At 45.2% G+C, this 17584-nt stretch overlaps 1 protein-coding gene across 1 annotated transcript in view; it reads left to right on the top strand.

Annotated features, from left to right (window-relative positions):
* Dnah8 (dynein axonemal heavy chain 8) overlaps positions 1–17584 on the top strand; it is a 220937-nt gene that overhangs the window by 17813 nt on the left and 185540 nt on the right. The window contains exons 10-17 of the mRNA XM_087898351.1: positions 226–327; positions 3466–3612; positions 5533–5730; positions 9149–9225; positions 11554–11653; positions 12782–12901; positions 14277–14412; positions 17274–17461. Coding sequence (XP_087754477.1) covers positions 226–327; positions 3466–3612; positions 5533–5730; positions 9149–9225; positions 11554–11653; positions 12782–12901; positions 14277–14412; positions 17274–17461 — 1068 coding nt within the window. The remainder of the gene's footprint in view (positions 1–225; positions 328–3465; positions 3613–5532; positions 5731–9148; positions 9226–11553; positions 11654–12781; positions 12902–14276; positions 14413–17273; positions 17462–17584) is intronic.

Genomic DNA, 17584 nt, shown 5'->3' with positions numbered 1-17584 from the left:
ATGTGCTTGACTTTGGGACTCACGGCCCCAATGACCGAATTGCTGTAGGCAAATGTGACTTAGGGGTTTATTTTGATTGGATGTGTGTGTGTGTGTGTGTGTGTGTGTGTGTTTAAAATTGTGATTTATTTACTCTATAGGTTCATTTATCATCACACTGATCATATATGCTATGTTTTCCAAAGTCGTTGACCACGGCTACTTTGCGCCCCGCCTCTGCTTTAGGTCACGAACCAGATGGTGACAGCCTGCAAAGCGTATATCACTGATGGAGGAGCAAACCATGTGTGGGACCAGGAGACACCGGCCGTCCTCAAAAAGATCCAGGTTTGTAGAAGTCCTTCATTTCCATCAAGTTCTCCCCTGCCAGTTCAGTGTCACTTACTCTGCTCATTCATAAAACATGGCTCACTGGGAAGCTGCCGTGAGTGGCGTAGTGTGAGAATGCGAACAAGGGTTGTCACTGATGCATCACTCCGATGGGGCTAGCCGGCTCGGCAGCACAGAGTGCTGTAACTCATCTCAGGGGGCCCAAAGCCTTTGCCCCTGTGGGCACCTGCGCACAGTGCACCCGCCCAATTAAAAATAAGTCTTTAATGTGTCGCTGTGGCAACGAGAGGTGCAGGTCAAAGTGGTGGAGGACTGGGGAAACTGACAGGCTCCAGCAGGTTTGTCTTTCCTCTCCTACCTGGGCAGGGATGACTGCCCCACCCCAGGCCCCTCTCCCATGCTAAGTATCTGTGATCAAACTACAATAGAGAAACAGGAAGCTGAGCCTCATATCCTAGAACTGGACAAATTGGGCTAAGGGTGTAGTTAGCTAAGCCTGCCTGAGTCTCTGTGTCCCATCTCAGACACCACAGAAAAGGAGGCTCGGAGGCACACACCTGTGCCCCCAGCACTGGGCTGGTAGAGATGGGAGGATGGGGAATTCCAGGTCAGCCTTGGCTACAAACGGAGTTTGAGACCAGCCTGGGCTACATACATGAGATCCTGTCTCACACAACAGCAACAAAAGGTAGAGAAATCAGTGGCCAATGCGGAAACTGTCCAGAGGACTCTCATGCAGTTACTCGGAGAGATTGTAAGCGTCTCCCCTCCCCAGATATAGTCCAGGCAGAGTTATTTCCTGTCATACGGACACAGATTGTTTTTCTGGTGTCAAGAGCACTAATCGACAAAGAAAAGAATCGTCAAACACTGAGCCCTCATAAGAAAGCTGAGAAGCAGAACAGCTTGCAGTAACTTACAAAAGGACAGGGCCTAAAGCGGCAAGAAAATGCCTTCGGGGTGACTCGAAAGTCCACACACAGCTTTCACTGTTTGACAGCAGAACACGAGTTTTGGAAGAAGCTTTGAAATGTGTCCAGACAATACCCTTAAAACGCGTTGAAGAATCAAATAAGAAAAATAAATAAAAGAAGTCACCCCTGCAAGGGCAGGATCGTTTATCAGAGGGGATGTGCCGAGCCCCTTAAAACACAGAGTGTCAGACTAAGCAAGAAAAAAAATTCTCAGAAAAATGAGAATTCTCCGGAGCCGGTGCTGAGGGCAAGGACAGCCAAGAAAGAGCTGAATGACTGTCTTAGTGTCGTATTGCTGTGAAGAGACACCATGACCGTGGTAACTCTGGTAAAAGAGAACATCTAATTGGGGCTGGCTTATAGCTTCAGTGGTCTAGTCCATTATTGTCCTGGTGGGAAGCATGGTTGCTTGCAGGCAGACATGGTGCTGGAGAAGGAGCTAGGAATTCTACATGCAAATCAGCAGGCAGCAGGAAGAGAACTAGAGCTCCTGAGACCTAAAAGCCTATTGAAGCGCCTATTCCAACGAAGCCACACCCACTCCAACAAGGCCACACCTCCTAATGCGGCCCCCTAAACACTCAGATGTAAGTCTGGGGGAGCATTCTTAGTCAAAGCACCACATTGAGAAACTTTGCTGTGTGTGTATTTAAAAAATAAAACTAGCTGAGAAACGGGGTTGCATCCCTTTAATCCCAGCATTCAGGAGGTAGAGGCAGGTGAATTTCTGTGAATTCAAGGCCAACCCGGTCTACATAGATCAACCAGGGCTATGTAGTAAGACCCCGCCTTAACAAAACAGGTTATCAATGCAAAGTCTTCATGTTGTGTATTCACAGTATAACAAATGCTGGTGCTGACCACGTGGGGATGCACGCCTGGAATACCCAGGAGGCCGAGTCAGGCAGACCACAAATTTGAAGCCAGACTGGGCTATGTAGTGAGAGACAACTATATATATATAAACAACAGCAAAAACTAGTATGCTGGTACAAACACGGATGCCAGCTGAATACTGATATCGTCATAGAAAATTTCCAAGCCTCTGGGGGATTCTGAGGATTTTTTTCTTTTTCTTATGTTTCCTGAGAATTTTATACGTGTTTACAATGAAATATGATGGCATCTGCTCACCCCCCATTTTCCCCTCCAACCTCCTCTCTATTCCCTCCAGCAGGTCTTCTCCCAACTTGCTGTGTTTTGTTTTTGTTTGTGACTCACTGAGTTCAGTCAGTGTAGCCCGTGTGTGTGGGGTTGTGGTATGGGTCTCCCAGTAGCATGAGAACCCTACTTGTGGCCACACCCTTCTCAAACAACGAATCCCCGTCCCCCTACAGTTATAAACTGGCAGTTGCTCTTCTTAGGGATGGGGCCTGGAGCTTCCCCACCCCTTCGATGCCTGAATTTTAACTGGCTTGACCTGTTTCTTGTTCTTTTGGTTTTTCAAGACAAGGTTTGTCTGTGTAGCAGTCCTTACTGTCCTGGAATTTGCTTTGTAGACCAGTCTGGCCTTGAACTCATGGAGCTATAAGTGTCCCCTGTAGAGCTGAGCACCCAGACTCTTCTCTCAGCTTTCCGGTCCTGTTGCAGCTCTCCACTGACCGCTGCCCAGTGCACAGACAAGCTCCTGTGGTCCACGTCGAGAGAAGCTGTGCCTATGAGTATCAAGTCGAAGAATTAGAAGGCTGTTTGCCCGCACGGCCATTTCACTTAATTAGCTGTGAAAATATAAAACCAAAAGCTAAAGATGTGCTTTAGTGTGGGATGAGTTAAGAGGAAATAGTGAAAAGGGAGCAATGAGGGTAGAATGTGTCTCCAAAAAGCTGTAGTTTTTTTTTTTTGAACGGCTCCTCTAACTATTTAGAAGTTCATTGCGTTGTATAGTCTTTGAGTCTGGATAATTTTGGTGTGTGGTTTTTCTTTTGTTTTTCTATTTGCAACCTTTTTTTTTTAAAAAAATAACAAAGTTTAAAATAAAAACAAAACATTTAAAGTGCGATATGGTTGTCCATAGGCTGTACTCCCCAGGCGGAGACTGAGAACGTCTGCTGTCTTCTGCTGACAGTGCCAGCTTTTGTCTGCGGGGCTGATGGCGCCAGTGTGGCCAGGCTGGCACGAGCCTGTCACCTGCCACCTCGTGCTTTTTCTCCTTCTCTTGTAGGACTGCATCTTCCTCTTCAAGGAGTACCAGGCCTCCTTCCACAAGACAAGGAAGCAGATTTTAGAGTCCTCAGGGGAGAAGTCCTTCGAGGTTTCAGAGATGTATATATTTGGGAAATTTGAAGCCTTCTGTAAGAGACTGGAGAAGGTAAGCATTCTGCAGTCACAGGACCCCACTCCCACCCGCACGGGGCTGCTGTTTTGGGGTTTCAGGCAGTGTGACTGAGGACCATTGTTTCAGGTCTCTTCCCGGCGTTGATCCAACTTGTCCAATTAGGTTGCCCATCTATCACTGCATTTGTTTGAACTGATCTCCCCCCCTCCCATCCCGAACTAGTAATGCCTTGTGCCAGCCAAAGGCTATTGTGAACTTTCACCTCTCCCAAGACCTCAGTTCTTCTTACACAGATAGGTCCTGAACTTGAAGGCTTGTGCCTTTGACCGCAATATTAAGCTGAGAAAATGTGTGCAGTTGGCAAGCCCTGTAAACATGCTGCAGCCAGCGCAGCCTGGATAGCCAAGACTGGCGGGGGGTGCCGGGATTGAAACACGGAGGCTTCTTCTCAGGTGGAAGAACAGCAACACTAAAGGTTCCTGGGTGTCAGTCATTCTGGGGATCTATAAAGGGATTGGAGAGATGGTTCTGGTGATGCGCTTTCAGAGCACTGTAAGGACCTGGGTGAGGATACCCAGCAGCCCTGCAAATGGTTATGCATGGTGGTGCTCGTCTCTAACTCCAGTGCTGGTGGGGCAGAGAGAGGTGGATCCCTGGAGCTCATTGGCCAGCCAGCAACTGGTGGAACTCCAAGTTCAGTGAGAGATCCTGTTTCAAAAAAGAAGTCAGAGGGCCTGGAGGGATAACTCAGGTTAAGGGCACACACTGTTCTTGCTGAGGACTTGAGTTTGGTTACCAGCCCTCACAACTTCTTGTAGCTCCAGCTCTATGGGTCTCAGGCCCTCTTATGGCCTCTGGGGGAAATTGCAGTCACACCCATATATATAATTAAAAAATAAATTAAATCTTGTGATTATACAGAGAGATAGATGTAACTGAGGATAAAATGAATTAAGCTAACCACATGAAGACACATACTGTATGTTTTTTCTTATCATGTCCTGCTTTCTGGCTATTGTAGGGTGGTAGGGGAGAGTCAGTGTCTTAGAGGTCAGAATAGCATCAGGTGAGTCATGTTGACTTCCTGTCTTGGCTTTTGCTTCACACAGTAGGCATGTAGAATTTTGATATTAGGAGCCAGTCCAGTCATTTCTCGTGTTTATACAGCTCCTGTAACATACTGTAAATTTCAGGTGGTTGCATTTCTGAGACAATGGTTTATGGAAAAAGTATGGTGAGACTAGTTGTCACCCTGACAAGGCCGCATCTGGGTGGGGCACACAAGGATGGTCTGTGTGGTGTAGTGAGAATCCACGAGAATTTGCCATGTCAAAGAACCAGTAGTATTGTCTTCATGGGACGCGGTATTTGGAGGACATGCTGAGGAGAGGCACGTTTCCTTTCCTGCCATTGGTCAAAAATAATCTCTCCATGGACAGTTCTGAGCTACATTATTGTAAGCAGGGATTCAGAGCAGGAATCACTCAAGGCAAAGAACTGCATACTTTGTAGATATGAGGGTTTGTTGTTTTAGGTTGCTTTCCCTGGATGAGTGTTTTGCCTGCTTATATGTGTGTGTACCGCATGTGTACCGTGTGCATGCCTAGTGCCCTCAGAGGTCAGAGGAGGCTGCCAGCTTCCCCAAGAACTGGAATTTTAAATGATTGTGAACCACCATGTGGGTTTTACAAACTGCACTCAGGTCTCGTGGATTCCCAGCCTTCCCAGCTTGTCACACACACAGAGATTTGCTCAGATTGGCTCAGATTCATTATTTGCTGGGGATGCATTCAAATTCCTCATCCTCCTGCCATTTCCTTTCAAGTGTTAGGATACAGGTACAGGATGTCAGCATTTTTTGTTTGTTTTTAGTTCAATGATTCATTAAAAAGCCTGTGCCAGAGAAAGGGGCCCAGAAGCTCATCTCTAACCATCTAGCATTTCCATTTGAAGATTACAGAAATGATAACCATTGTGCAAACGTACTCAGCCCTGAACAACTCTACAATCGAAGGAATAGATATCATGGCGATAAAATTCAAAAACATCTATCAAGGGATTAAGAAAAACCAGTATGACATCCTGGATCCACGAAGAACAGAATTTGACACAGATTTCTCGGATTTTATGTCAAAAATCAATACTTTAGAGGTAAGTAGTCGCACGAGCTTGCACTGAGAAAACCAGAAGCGTAGCTGATGGTGCCCCTCGGTCCTGTTCCTGCAAATACATATGGGGAGCAATGCTCATGTGTTTACTCTTTTCAAAAATTTTATTTCCTTTCATTTGTATGGTAGTTTTGTTCGTATGCATGTCTGTATATCATGTGTGCCCGATGCCCTCAGAAGAGGGGATCAGATTCCCTGGAACTGGAGTTAGAGTAGACTGAGCCACTATGTGTGGGTGTCTCCTTTTCCTCCGCGTTGTTGGCACTTGAGGGTGAAGGGAGCAGAAGCGGTGAGCAGGGCCTGATGGCTGTGAGTATGACAGAAAGAATTCAGAGAGACAGCTCGTTTTATTGCTCTAGGGGTAAAGTATATAAGGGTTCCTAGGGTCACTGGCCGGAAGAGCTGATTGGTCAAACCGCAGCCCCTAATTATCATATGGGCGGGAGGAAAGAGCAGCGTTTGTAGGGAGCTGTGTGCAGGGTCATCCTCCAAATAAGGTCAGGCATCTGTGTTTAGAGATACTCATCAGTTAAGGTTTAGGCAGAGAAGAGGAAGCCCCGCTGAGAAAGGGAGTCCTCCATTTTGTGCTGAGCTCAGAGAACTCTCCAGACAGGGTGGACTTGTGACCTTAATGGCAGGAATCCCCAACACATGTGGGTACTGGGAATAGAACCCAGGTCCTCTGGAATAGCAGCCAGTGCTCTTAACTGCTGAGCTGTCTCTCTACCCACACATATTCACTAGTTATTATATTCCCATTGCTTTAAAAATGTGCAGGGTGAATAATTTTTAAAGCAATCCACAAAACCTTTTCCATTTTTATGTGTATGTGAGTACACATGCACATGGGTTTGTGGGGTCATGTGTATGTATGTATTTAATGTGCAAGGTGTGGAGTCCAGGGGACAACCTCAGGTGTCTTTTACCTTTGATTTGAGATAGGACCTGCCATTAGCCTGTACTTTCCCATGTAGACCAGGCTAGCAGGCCCACTTGTTTTTGTGATCTTGGGTTATTCCTGAGCTTGCAGGCATACAGTATCATTCTTTGCTTTTTATGTAGGCTCTGGGGATCTGTTTCTCTTAGGGTTTCTATTGCTGTGAAGAGACACCATGACCACCGTTACTTTTTTTGTTGTTTTTTGTTTTTCAAGACATGGTTTCTCTGTGTAGCCCTGGCTGTCCTGGAACTCGCTCTGTAGTCCAGGCTGGCTTCAAACTCACAGAGATCCACCTGCCTCTGCCTCCTGAGTGCTGTTATTAAAGGCGTGCACCACCACTGCCCGGCTGACCATGGTTGCTCTAATAAAGGAAAATATTTAACCAGGACTGGCTTATAGGCTCGAAGGCTGATTCATTATTGCTATGGTGGGAAGCATGACAGTGGACAGGCAGACATGGTGCTAGAGAAGAAGCCTAGAGTTCTATGTCTGCATTCACAGGCAGCAGGAAGAGAGTGTGACAGTGAGCCTGGCTTGAGATTCTAAAACTTTAGTGCCCACCCCCAGTGACACACCTCCAATAATGCCCCTCCCTGTGAGTCTACAGGGGGCATTTTTATGCAGACTGCCCCAGAATCTGAGCTTATGTCTTCATGTTTGCAACCCATGTGTTTCACTGGTCATATTTCTCTAGCCTTTCAGCTTTTTTGCCTTATGAGAAATGAGTATACCCAATGAAAGACACACACGATAACTAAACATCCAAAGGATATTTTAACCATTGGTATAAATTCCTTTGCCCAGTGAGTTTTCTCACTGGCCTCCTTTTCCAATTTCTGAAATTCAGTTTTTTTTTTGATGTGAAAGTGAAGGAAAAAATAAGATTTTTGTCTCATTTAAAAAAATCTTTTAAGCCGGGCGGTGGTGGCGCAAACCTTTAAACTTAGCACTCGGGAGGTAGAGGCAGGCGAATCTCTGTGAGTTTGAGGCCAGCCTGGTCTACAAGAGGTAGTTCCAGGACAGGCTCCAAAGCTACAGAGAAACCCTGTCTTGAAAAAACAAAAAAAAAAAAAATCTTTTAAATTTGTATTACATGTAATTTTCAGTATTAATAAGACAATTCCTACTATCTCTCCGATAATCAAGATAGGCCTTGAACTTGTGATCTTTCTCCATTAGCCTACAGAATAGCTAATATTATAGCTCCACATCATCAGGCCTGAAAAGTTAGCTTAGTTTTCGCTTCCCTTCCGTTTTTTTGAAAACTAGATTCTGATATCAAGACGTATTCCCATTATTACTTTTCATTTTGGCTAGTTGAGCTAGATGGAGTTTACTTCCAAAATACATTGGGAGTTAAATATTCATGGCAGCAGGAATTAAAATTTTTGTTCTCTGAGAACTTTATGATTTATTAATGAAGCTTATATCTTATGAAAGATGTAAATTCTAGCTTTCAATAAAGCTAGTGTCCATATGATTTCCTTTCTTGAGGACTGGTGATTGGTCCCAGCTAGGCAGGCATTGTTCCACTGAGCTACATCCCAGCCCTTCAGTTTGAGACGGGATCTCTGTACATAGTACAGGCTGGCCTCAGCTTTTGTAGGTTTCCTGCTTCTGTCCCCTGAGTGCTAGGATTATAGGTCTGTGCCATCAAACCCAGCTCATTTAAGCCCTTTGGTAGTTATTGATAGATAACTTGACTGTGGTGCCATTATTTGAACTTCCCTTGCCAGTGTCTGACTGACTTGTGGGTGTGACCCATTTGACTACCGATCCCAATACCTTCCACATGGAATATGCATCTATAAGGAGCCGTTTTAGTTCCATCTCTCAGGGCCAAAAGCTTGAAGCCCATTGCTGGGGATGGTGGGAGTCTTGGAGGATCATTTTCTGCCTTATGTTCCTACCGGGTCACAGCAGCCAGGTTTCCTGGGGCGGTAGTGTGGCAGCTCACATCTTCTGACCCAGGCTTGGAAATGACAAACTTCTCAAGGAAAACCGTTTAGCTGGGGGCCCTCACACCTTTATATACCCTCTCGATCAGAATATCCAACCACAAGCTACAAATGCAAACCACACAAGGTCCTTTCATTTTCCTAGCAGCCTCATGAATAGACTAAAAAGAAGGTGAGTTTAGCTTTAATAATATTCTGTGACTACTCCAAGCTATTCAGAGTGTCATAATTTTTACATGCCGTTAATGTCTAACTCATGAAGGAAGTATTTTATATAATCTATGGGGGGGAGGGGTACTGAGTCTGTGCCATGCAGTGTGCATTCCATATTTACCTACATCTCACTGCTAAGCGGTGACATTCGGTAGCCGTGTGGCCATCACAGGGACCTTGTACATTACTAGGAACTTAGAAGGTAGACGTGTCTGAGTCTTTAGGAATGTTGCTAACAAAACTAACCTCCTTTGTGTAGACATAACTTGAACGTCGACCTTTTATTTTAGATACAGATACAGGCGTTTATGAACAGTACCTTCGGAAAGATCTTGTCTTCCCAGCAGGCGCTGCAGCTGCTTCAGAGGTATTTATTACAGAGGCAGGAGGAGGGTGGGTCCTCAGAAGGCACAGTTTCTGACAGCTCAAGTGGTAAAGTGCTTGCTTTGTGATGGGGAGGACCTGAGTTCACTTCCCAGAACCCATGTAAAAAGAGGATAAAGAAAGAAGGGAGCCGGGCATGGTAGGGCATGTTTGTAGCCCACCATTCCTGGGGAGGCAAAGGCAAGAGAATCCCTGGGGCACAGTGGCCATGCAGTTTAGCTGAATCAGTAAGTTCAAGGCCAGTAAGAGGCCCTGTCTCGAAAAAAAGATAAGGGCAGATGGCACCTGAGGAATGACCCCTGGGGTTGTACCCTGGGCTCTACACACACACACACACACACACACCTGTACACATGCACTAGCACTCACATATGAACTCGCACATATATGTACCTGCACACACATAACTGCACACAGGCACCTGCACTCATATATGCACCTGCACATACATGTACCTGCACACACACACATCTGTACACACGCACCTGCACCCACACATACATGTATCTGCACACACATAATTGTGCACACACATCTGCACACACATTAATGCACACATACACACACACACACACACCAAAAAAAATAATGTACACAATTTCAAATTTGATGTTCTAGCAACCTCTGCTTTATAAACCTTAAAAGCTATAGACATTAACTTTTCATTTACCACTAATTAGATTTTTGGAATACAGAGCATTATTTTTCATACCATTTTAGATTTTTTTTTTTCTGAGACAAGCTCTACTATAGTTCAGGCCGGCCTCAGGTTTGCTCTGTGGCCAAGGAAGACCTTTAATTTCCTCCTCCTCCTGCCCCCCTCTCCAAGGTGCTGGGAGGACAGGTGTATACTAGGTGCTCCTCTGAATTCAGAAGTTATAACAAAGTCTTTCATAAGAAAGTCTCACATGGCTTCCTAGCCCCAGCCATGTAATATCCTTCATTTTAATTTCATAGTTATTATTGGAGAGGGAATAACTACTGTTTAATTTTACTTGGGGAAAGAATTTCCAAAGAACACGATTGCATATTGTCACAGTTAACTTCAGCTGTTATCTTGAAACAAAGTCACTTGGAAAGAGGGAGCCTCAGCTGAGGAACGGCTCTGCCAGACTGACCCGTGGCCACGTGTGTGGGGGCATTTGTCTTAATTGCGAATTGATGTGGGCAGGCTTAGCCCCCTGTAGGTGGCACCATTCCTAGGCGGATGGGCCTGGGCTGTGTAGGAAAGGCAGCTTCTGGGAGTCTGGAAGAAGCCAGCTCCCGCTTCAGTTCCTGCCTCCACGTTCCTTCCTTGAGTTTCTACCCCTGCTTCCCTCCATGATGGATCGGGACCTGGGAGCTGCAAGCTGACATCAACCCTTTCCTCCCCAAGTTTTTTGTGGTGTTTACCTCAGCAAGAGAAGCAAACTAGGACAGATATATTTGATTGGTTGATATACACAAGAAACATGGTCAACACAGTCGAGAAAGTAACGTCCTTCATCTTGGATAGTTACCCCCCATCCCCACGCTGTTTATGGTGAGAGCACTTGAAATATGCTCCCCCAGTCTCGTTTCTCCCCTGTTCCCATTGGCAGTGCTTGCCATGGATGGCGGAAGTCAAGACTAGAGAGAGAAGTTGGACTAGAGGTTGTGTGTGTGTGTGTGTGTGTGTGTGTGTGTGTGTGTGTGTGTGTGTGTGTGTTTGCATACGTGTTTGAGACAGACACAGACAGAAAGAGACGTACATAATGTAGACATACACACACCACATCCATACACAGATATAAGAGACAAGACCCATGTCAGAGGTCCCTTGTTAAATTCTTTCCTGTGAGTCAGGGCATCTGGTTTTCTGTTGGCTTTATCCACATCTCTGTGATAACAATGATCTCCCAGGAGACAACCACAGGATTCAAAGCGGGCATGAAATGATTTTGACAAGTGACAGCGCGGGTGGCATTTTAATGGTGACCTCCCCACCCCTGTTTGTCTCCCATTGCTCTCTCTGCCTATAATAGGCTATTGGTCAGTTCATTCTATTATCAGAACAGTGTGGTCCTGGTTCCTCCCAGGCGTCATTTAGTCTCTGAGTAGATGTGTGATATTGACCGGCAGCCCATTATTGCAGTATCTGCCTTTCTAAGTGGTAGCTCCAGGGTCCAGGAAAGCTGAGTGCGCCTGCCTTGTTGGCTGCTACATATCTAGGAAAATGCACGGGGCCTGGAATAAACGTTTATCAAATGATTGAGCAGATATTTAGTACCCCAGCCATTCTGTAATACGTTTCTCATTTCCCTTTTAATTACCCAGTTTCAATTACTTTCAGGTTTCAGAAGCTGAACATTCCCTGCCTTCAACTGGAAATCAATCACACAATTGAGCGGATTCTTCAATGTTATGTGGCTGAACTTGAAGCTACCAAGAAGGTAAGTATCCTGCATATACACAGAAGAATGGGTTAGTATGGGGAGGGAGGCTCTGAAAACCTTCTCCGTTGCCAGGGTGTTCAGCACATTCCTCCTGGAGGCTCCCCTCTGAGTGTGAGGGTCTCCATGGTAAGTCCTGGGACTGCCAGATCCACCCCTGTTTTCTGTTATAAACTGTGCTTTTGTTCCAGTCTTCCGGAGATTATATAGCAGAGCCCAGTCAGGTTATTTTTGCACAGAGAAATGCAGATGCTGGACTATACCAGATACAATGTAGCTATGAGTATTGTCTTTGGGATCCTGCCTTGAAACGTCAGATAAGGATAGAAAAGAATACATGCCTGTTAACTATGTCTGCACCCCTGTCACCGAGATTCTGTGCAAAGTATTTATAGGGGGGAAGATTCATGCTGGACTGTGTTTCAGCCTGCCATAGTGGAATGGCTCTGTGTGGCAACCTGAGACTATTCACGTGGGGTGTAAACCTGAATTGATTCGCATGGGGTGTAGACCTGAGGCTATTCACATGGGGTGTAGATCTGAATCTATTCACATGGGGTGTAGACCTGAATCTATTCACATGGGGTGTAGACCTGAGGCTATTCACATGGGGTGTAGGCCTGAGGCTATTCTCATGGGGTGTAGACCTGAGACTATTCACATGACTGCCAGCCAGACTGGATCAGTGGGTATAACTTCCAGGGTTCCACCTCCTAAAGATTCCACAACTTTTCCAAACAACACAACCATTGGGGTAGGCATACATTCCAAATGAGGTAAGGGGCTGGGGTGACAGCCTTGCTGTACAAGCCTGAGGACCTGAGTTCAGATCCCCAGCACTCAGATAATAAAAGCAGCAGCATGCACCTGTCACCCCCATGCTGCCTTGGTGAGGGCAGGTGGCTCCTGGGGCTTGCTGGCAGCCAGCCTAGGCCACTCAGTGAGACGTGATTGTTTCTGAGCCTCAGATCATTGGTTCTGAAGCTCATTTGCATATTTATTGACTAACTCTTGGGCACCCAACCTGTGAATCATGGTGAAACCACCTATTCAAATGTAGCTGTAAATTTCGTTGCCTTCTCCACTGTGTTGAATTCAAACATTAACGTTATATTTTTTTAATTACAGCTCTATCATTCTCAGAAAGATGACCCCCCTCTCGCTCGCAACATGCCCCCCATAGCAGGAAAAATTCTCTGGGTGAGGCAGCTCTACCGCCGGATAAATGAGCCCATCAACTATTTCTTTGTAAGCCAATCACACAGTTTCTATGTGAATCATGGTGGTGTAGAAATGAAATTACATTACAAATTCATCCTGCCCTCAAATATTGATGCCAACCAAGTAGTCAGGACCAATGCTTTTACCGAGAGAAAAAAAAATTAGCTTATAAACATGCCAGAGAGGGACGAAGTCAATCTTGTCATGTTCAGCAGACCAACCAGTTCAATTATAGTTGGCAAATCTTAAGTCTTTTAATAACTGAAGACACTTTATAAAGGCTCTTAAAAATAATTGTTTTTAAAAACACAGAGTGTAAGCTGTGTCCTGACTCTTATTTGCATGTGCAGATGGATAGGTGCTGATGTATATTTAATGAAAGCCGAGATGGGATGCCAAGTGCTTTCCTCTTTGAAGAACCGAGCCCCAGGCAGGACACAGCAGTATATACAGAATAAGATTATCTGATTTCTGAAGAGCAGAGTCCTTGTAGATCCTGCCAGCATTCTGGGAATGCCATTTTGTCTTTTCTTTGTCATTTTGTTTTTATTTGTTTAAGAGTGTACCAGAATAGAGTCTGGTTTGTTTGATATTATAGTTTATGTCTGAACAGAGAACAAAATAACCACAGGACCACATCCTTCAAGTAATTTTGTTTCTGGGCATTACTGAATGTGAAGTTCCTGCTGTTGCCTTGCTTCGTTAGTCTGCATATTTGCAAATATTTAAACTGGGAGTGGAGAGATACTACTTTTGCAAAAGACCCAAGTTCAGTTTCCAGCCCCCATGCTGGGTGGCTCATAATCGCCTGTAATTCCAGCTCCAAGGGCTCTGACGCCCTCTTCTGGTCTCTTTATGCACCTACACTCAAGTGCACATGTCCTCACATAGACACATAAGAAACAGTTAAAAAAAAACCTTAAAAGACATTTAAACCCTAACAAGAGCCTGAACTGCTGTGCTAGGAGGGTACAGTATGACACAGGTACAGGTACAGTGACTCCTTTCAAGGTTGACTAATGGAACACTTCTTGAGTCACCCCCACCACCCTGTATAATTAAGGAATTTGCCCTGATAGCAGTTCGAGTAAAATCAGCCAGTTGTACCTTGTCCAGGGAAATGGGGAGGGAGGAGACACTGGAGACAGAGAGCGCTGCTTCTTCTGGCTGGTTGTGGGCTGGCAGGATTCTTCTTCAGTCCTTTCTTTCTAGGGTAACGCCCCTTCTCCTTCCGTCTCCAGCTTCCATGGCCTTCCTCCATGGCCTTTCATTCCACGGCATCTAAAAGGCTGCCGTGACTATTGGATGTCAGGATAAGTAGACTTTTTTTTTTTTTGGAATAAAGTCTGCAAAAAAAATTTTTTTTTTTAAAATGTAACTTTCTCCCCTCCCCACCCCCCAGAAAAACTCAGAAATCTTGTCAAGCGCTGAAGGCAAAGCTGTCATCCGCCAGTATAACAAGATCTCGTACGTGCTGGTGGAATTCGAGGTGGTCTACCACACAGCCTGGGTCAAAGAGATTTCACAGCTGCAGTATGGTGCGTTGAAGGCTCCCATGTGGGGCTTCATTTCAGATGACTGCATGGTTCTCTTGACGGTCGGCACTCCCTTTACAAACAGTGAGGGTCATCAAGGTTTATGTTAGGGCTGGGAGGATGGCTCAGTTGCTTAATGCCTGAGTTTAGTCTTCAGAACTCATGTAAAAAAGCCAGGGGTGGTGGTGGGGTGTTGGGGGGTTAAGATCAGGCAGACCCCTAGTCTAGTCAGGCAGACACCCTTACAGGGAGTATAATCTAATTGGTGTGTTCCGTACTAGTGAAAGACCCTGGCTCAATAGGTAGAGATCAAGTTTTCTGGAATGTTCATTGCTCTCAAGGACATCATTTGACGCTAGAAGGTACAACAGACTCATTGCAATGGGTTAATGACCAGAAGTGCTCCCAAGCAAAGCCAGCAGTTTAAAGTCGAAGTTTTTCATCCTAGGCTATAGGAAATGAATGGCTCTGGATGGTTTCCCCTTGTATGACTTGACCATACTTGACTGTGCTCAGTTTGATGCCTGGGCCTCCTTCTGATGGATACTGCACAGAACTTCTCAGGTAGAGATCCACCAGGTCTCAGATGGTCACCCTGGCCTGGAGCGGCCCCTCCTGACTATCCTTAGCATCTGTCTTACTGATGTTGTTGATCCTTTTGTTCTGTTGTGCAAGTTCAGTACAGCCTTAAGGTAGCCAGATTTTATTAAATGAGTATTGTTCTGGGATTTACCTGAGTGGACATGTGATTTCTAACCCAATTCCGAGAGGATTCCAAATATGTTGGATACAATTCTTAGCTGAGAGGCTCAGGAAAACTGATTCCATTGGGAACCTTGCTAAGGGCTGGCAGGATGTCTCAGCTAGTGTAAGGGAGCTTGCTGCACAAGCCTGGAGACCTTAGTTCAATCCCTGGCACTCACTTAAACATAGAAGCAGAAAACTGACTCCACAGATTGCCTTCTGGGTGCTTTGTAGCACATCCTTCCAATAACATATTTAAAAATAAATTAAAATCATCTTTTAAAGGGACCCTCTCTAAGACTAATTTTATCCAATGAGTAAAAGCCAGCCAACTTCAGAGGGTTTTAGGGAATGCTTTATTTTCCTAGAAATTTGATGGTGTGGCATTCTATCAGGTCACATGAGACTTGGTGGGGTCTGTGATTATAATGAAATTCTGTGTTAATAAAGTTTGTTGAAATAAGACGTAATTTGAGTGAATACATATAAGCCTGTAGAAGTAATTATTTTTTATTATTATGCCTCTGGAAGTAATCCATGTTACATTAACGAATAATCTCAGGGGCCGGAGAGATGGCACAGTGGTTAAGAGCACTGGCTGCTCTTACAGAGGACCCAAACTCAGGTCCCAGCACGCACTAGGCAGCCATCTGTAACTCTAGTTACAGACGCCCTCTAATGGCCTCCATGGGCACTTCTTATATGTCTTGTAAGACACACATGCATGCAAAGTACCCACACACATAAAATAAAAATAAATAAGTCATCTAAGGCCCCAACAAGAATCTTTAGAGGTTGTATATTTCAGTTTATAATAAAAGCTCTATTTACATTTTCTGCATTTTAAAACGTGTGTGTGTGTGTGTGTGTGTGTGTGTGTGTGTGTGTGTTTCTGCATTCACACATGACACAGCCTGCATGTTGAAGTGGGGACAACTTTGGGATAACTTTACTTCTCCCATGTGAGTCTCAGGAATCAAACTCTGGTGTCCAGGCTTGCTTAGGATCAAAAAGCTTATCTTAATGTGCTTATTTGTATGAATGATATTTGTGTGGTATGTAGTGTGGAAAAAAACCCCAAACATGTCTGTAGTCTAAGAGGTCAGGACTCAGTGTTATTTACTAAGTATTGCTAGGAGGTGGTGGTGCACACCTGTGATCTCAACATTCTGGAGGTGGAGGCATGAGGTCAGATGCTTGGAGTCATCCTGGGCTAGAGAATGAATTCAAGGCCAGTTTGGGCTACATGAACTTAGGTATCTAAAACAAAACAAACAAAACCTCTTGGTGATATTCAGCTAAGTGATACGATGTCTGGGTGAGGTTTTAATTCAGGTAAACCTCCCCAAAGAAGTCAGATTGGGGTCAGGGAGACGAGTTTGAGATCTCGTCATCAGTATGCCGTTTGTCATTCTGATCTCTTTTCAGGGGCTGTCTGGTCAGCTTTAATGGCCAGCTTGACACAGCTGTATCTAAGTGGACATCCTCAGAGGGCTTGACTAAATCAGAATGGCCAGAGGTCTGGGGAAGGGGTTGTCTTGGTTGCTAATTGATACAAGAGGGCTTAGCCCACTGTGGGTGGTACCAAACCTAAGTATAAGCAGGCCTGAGTGTCATCTAGCAAGCGGCATCGTCTCTTGTTTCTTCTGTACCTTTTTTTGGCTGTGAGGTGAGTTCCTGGGTGGGAGCCAATGCTATGTGGGGTAACAAGCAGGCTTCCTTTTTGGTTTGATGGATTGGGAGCTGGAGAGGAAAGGCAAGTCAGTCCTTTCTTCCTCAACGTTAGTTTGGTCAGTGCATTTTATCACAGCATCAGGAAGGGAGAACAAGAGTTAAGTTACAATCCATAAAAATAAGCCATAGCTAGACCCTATAACCCACTGGAGGAAGTATAGCGGTTCATGCCATAAAGCCTGTCACTCACCCATCCGGCTTTCTCTCTCTGGATCTGAGCCATGGCTTTGTATATACCGGGTCTTCATTTCTCTGAGTCTTGTTGACTGACTCTATGCGAGAGACTTTGCCTTAGCACTGTAGGACCCAGGACTATCGCTTTGCCTTTCTGTGGTGAAGCAGAAGAGGATGAAGGGAAATCAATGCTGGTACTGGTTCACTTGCAGCTTTGCAAGCCACGCTGTTTGTGCGGCATCCGGAAACGGGGAAGTTGCTGGTTAATTTTGACCCTAAAATTTTGGAAGTTGTGCGGGAAACAAAGTGCATGATAAAGATGAAGCTGGATGTTCCAGAACAAGCGAAGAGGCTGCTGAAACTGGAAAGCAAGCTGAAAGCAGACAAACTGTATCTGCAGGTAAGATGAACAGCATCTTTTGATGATTTCTTTTTGCCTTTTTGTATGTGCATGTTTATGAGTGTGTGTATGTGTGCATGTGGGTACATGTGTGGAGATCAGAGATTGACACCTAGTGTCTTC

The sequence above is a fragment of the Myodes glareolus genome, chromosome 18 (genome assembly GCF_982192425.1).
Source record: "Myodes glareolus chromosome 18, mMyoGla1.1, whole genome shotgun sequence".
NCBI lineage: Eukaryota > Metazoa > Chordata > Mammalia > Rodentia > Cricetidae > Myodes > Myodes glareolus.
Note: the sequence above shows the minus strand (reverse complement) of the source record. Positions and strands in the feature narration are given on the sequence as shown.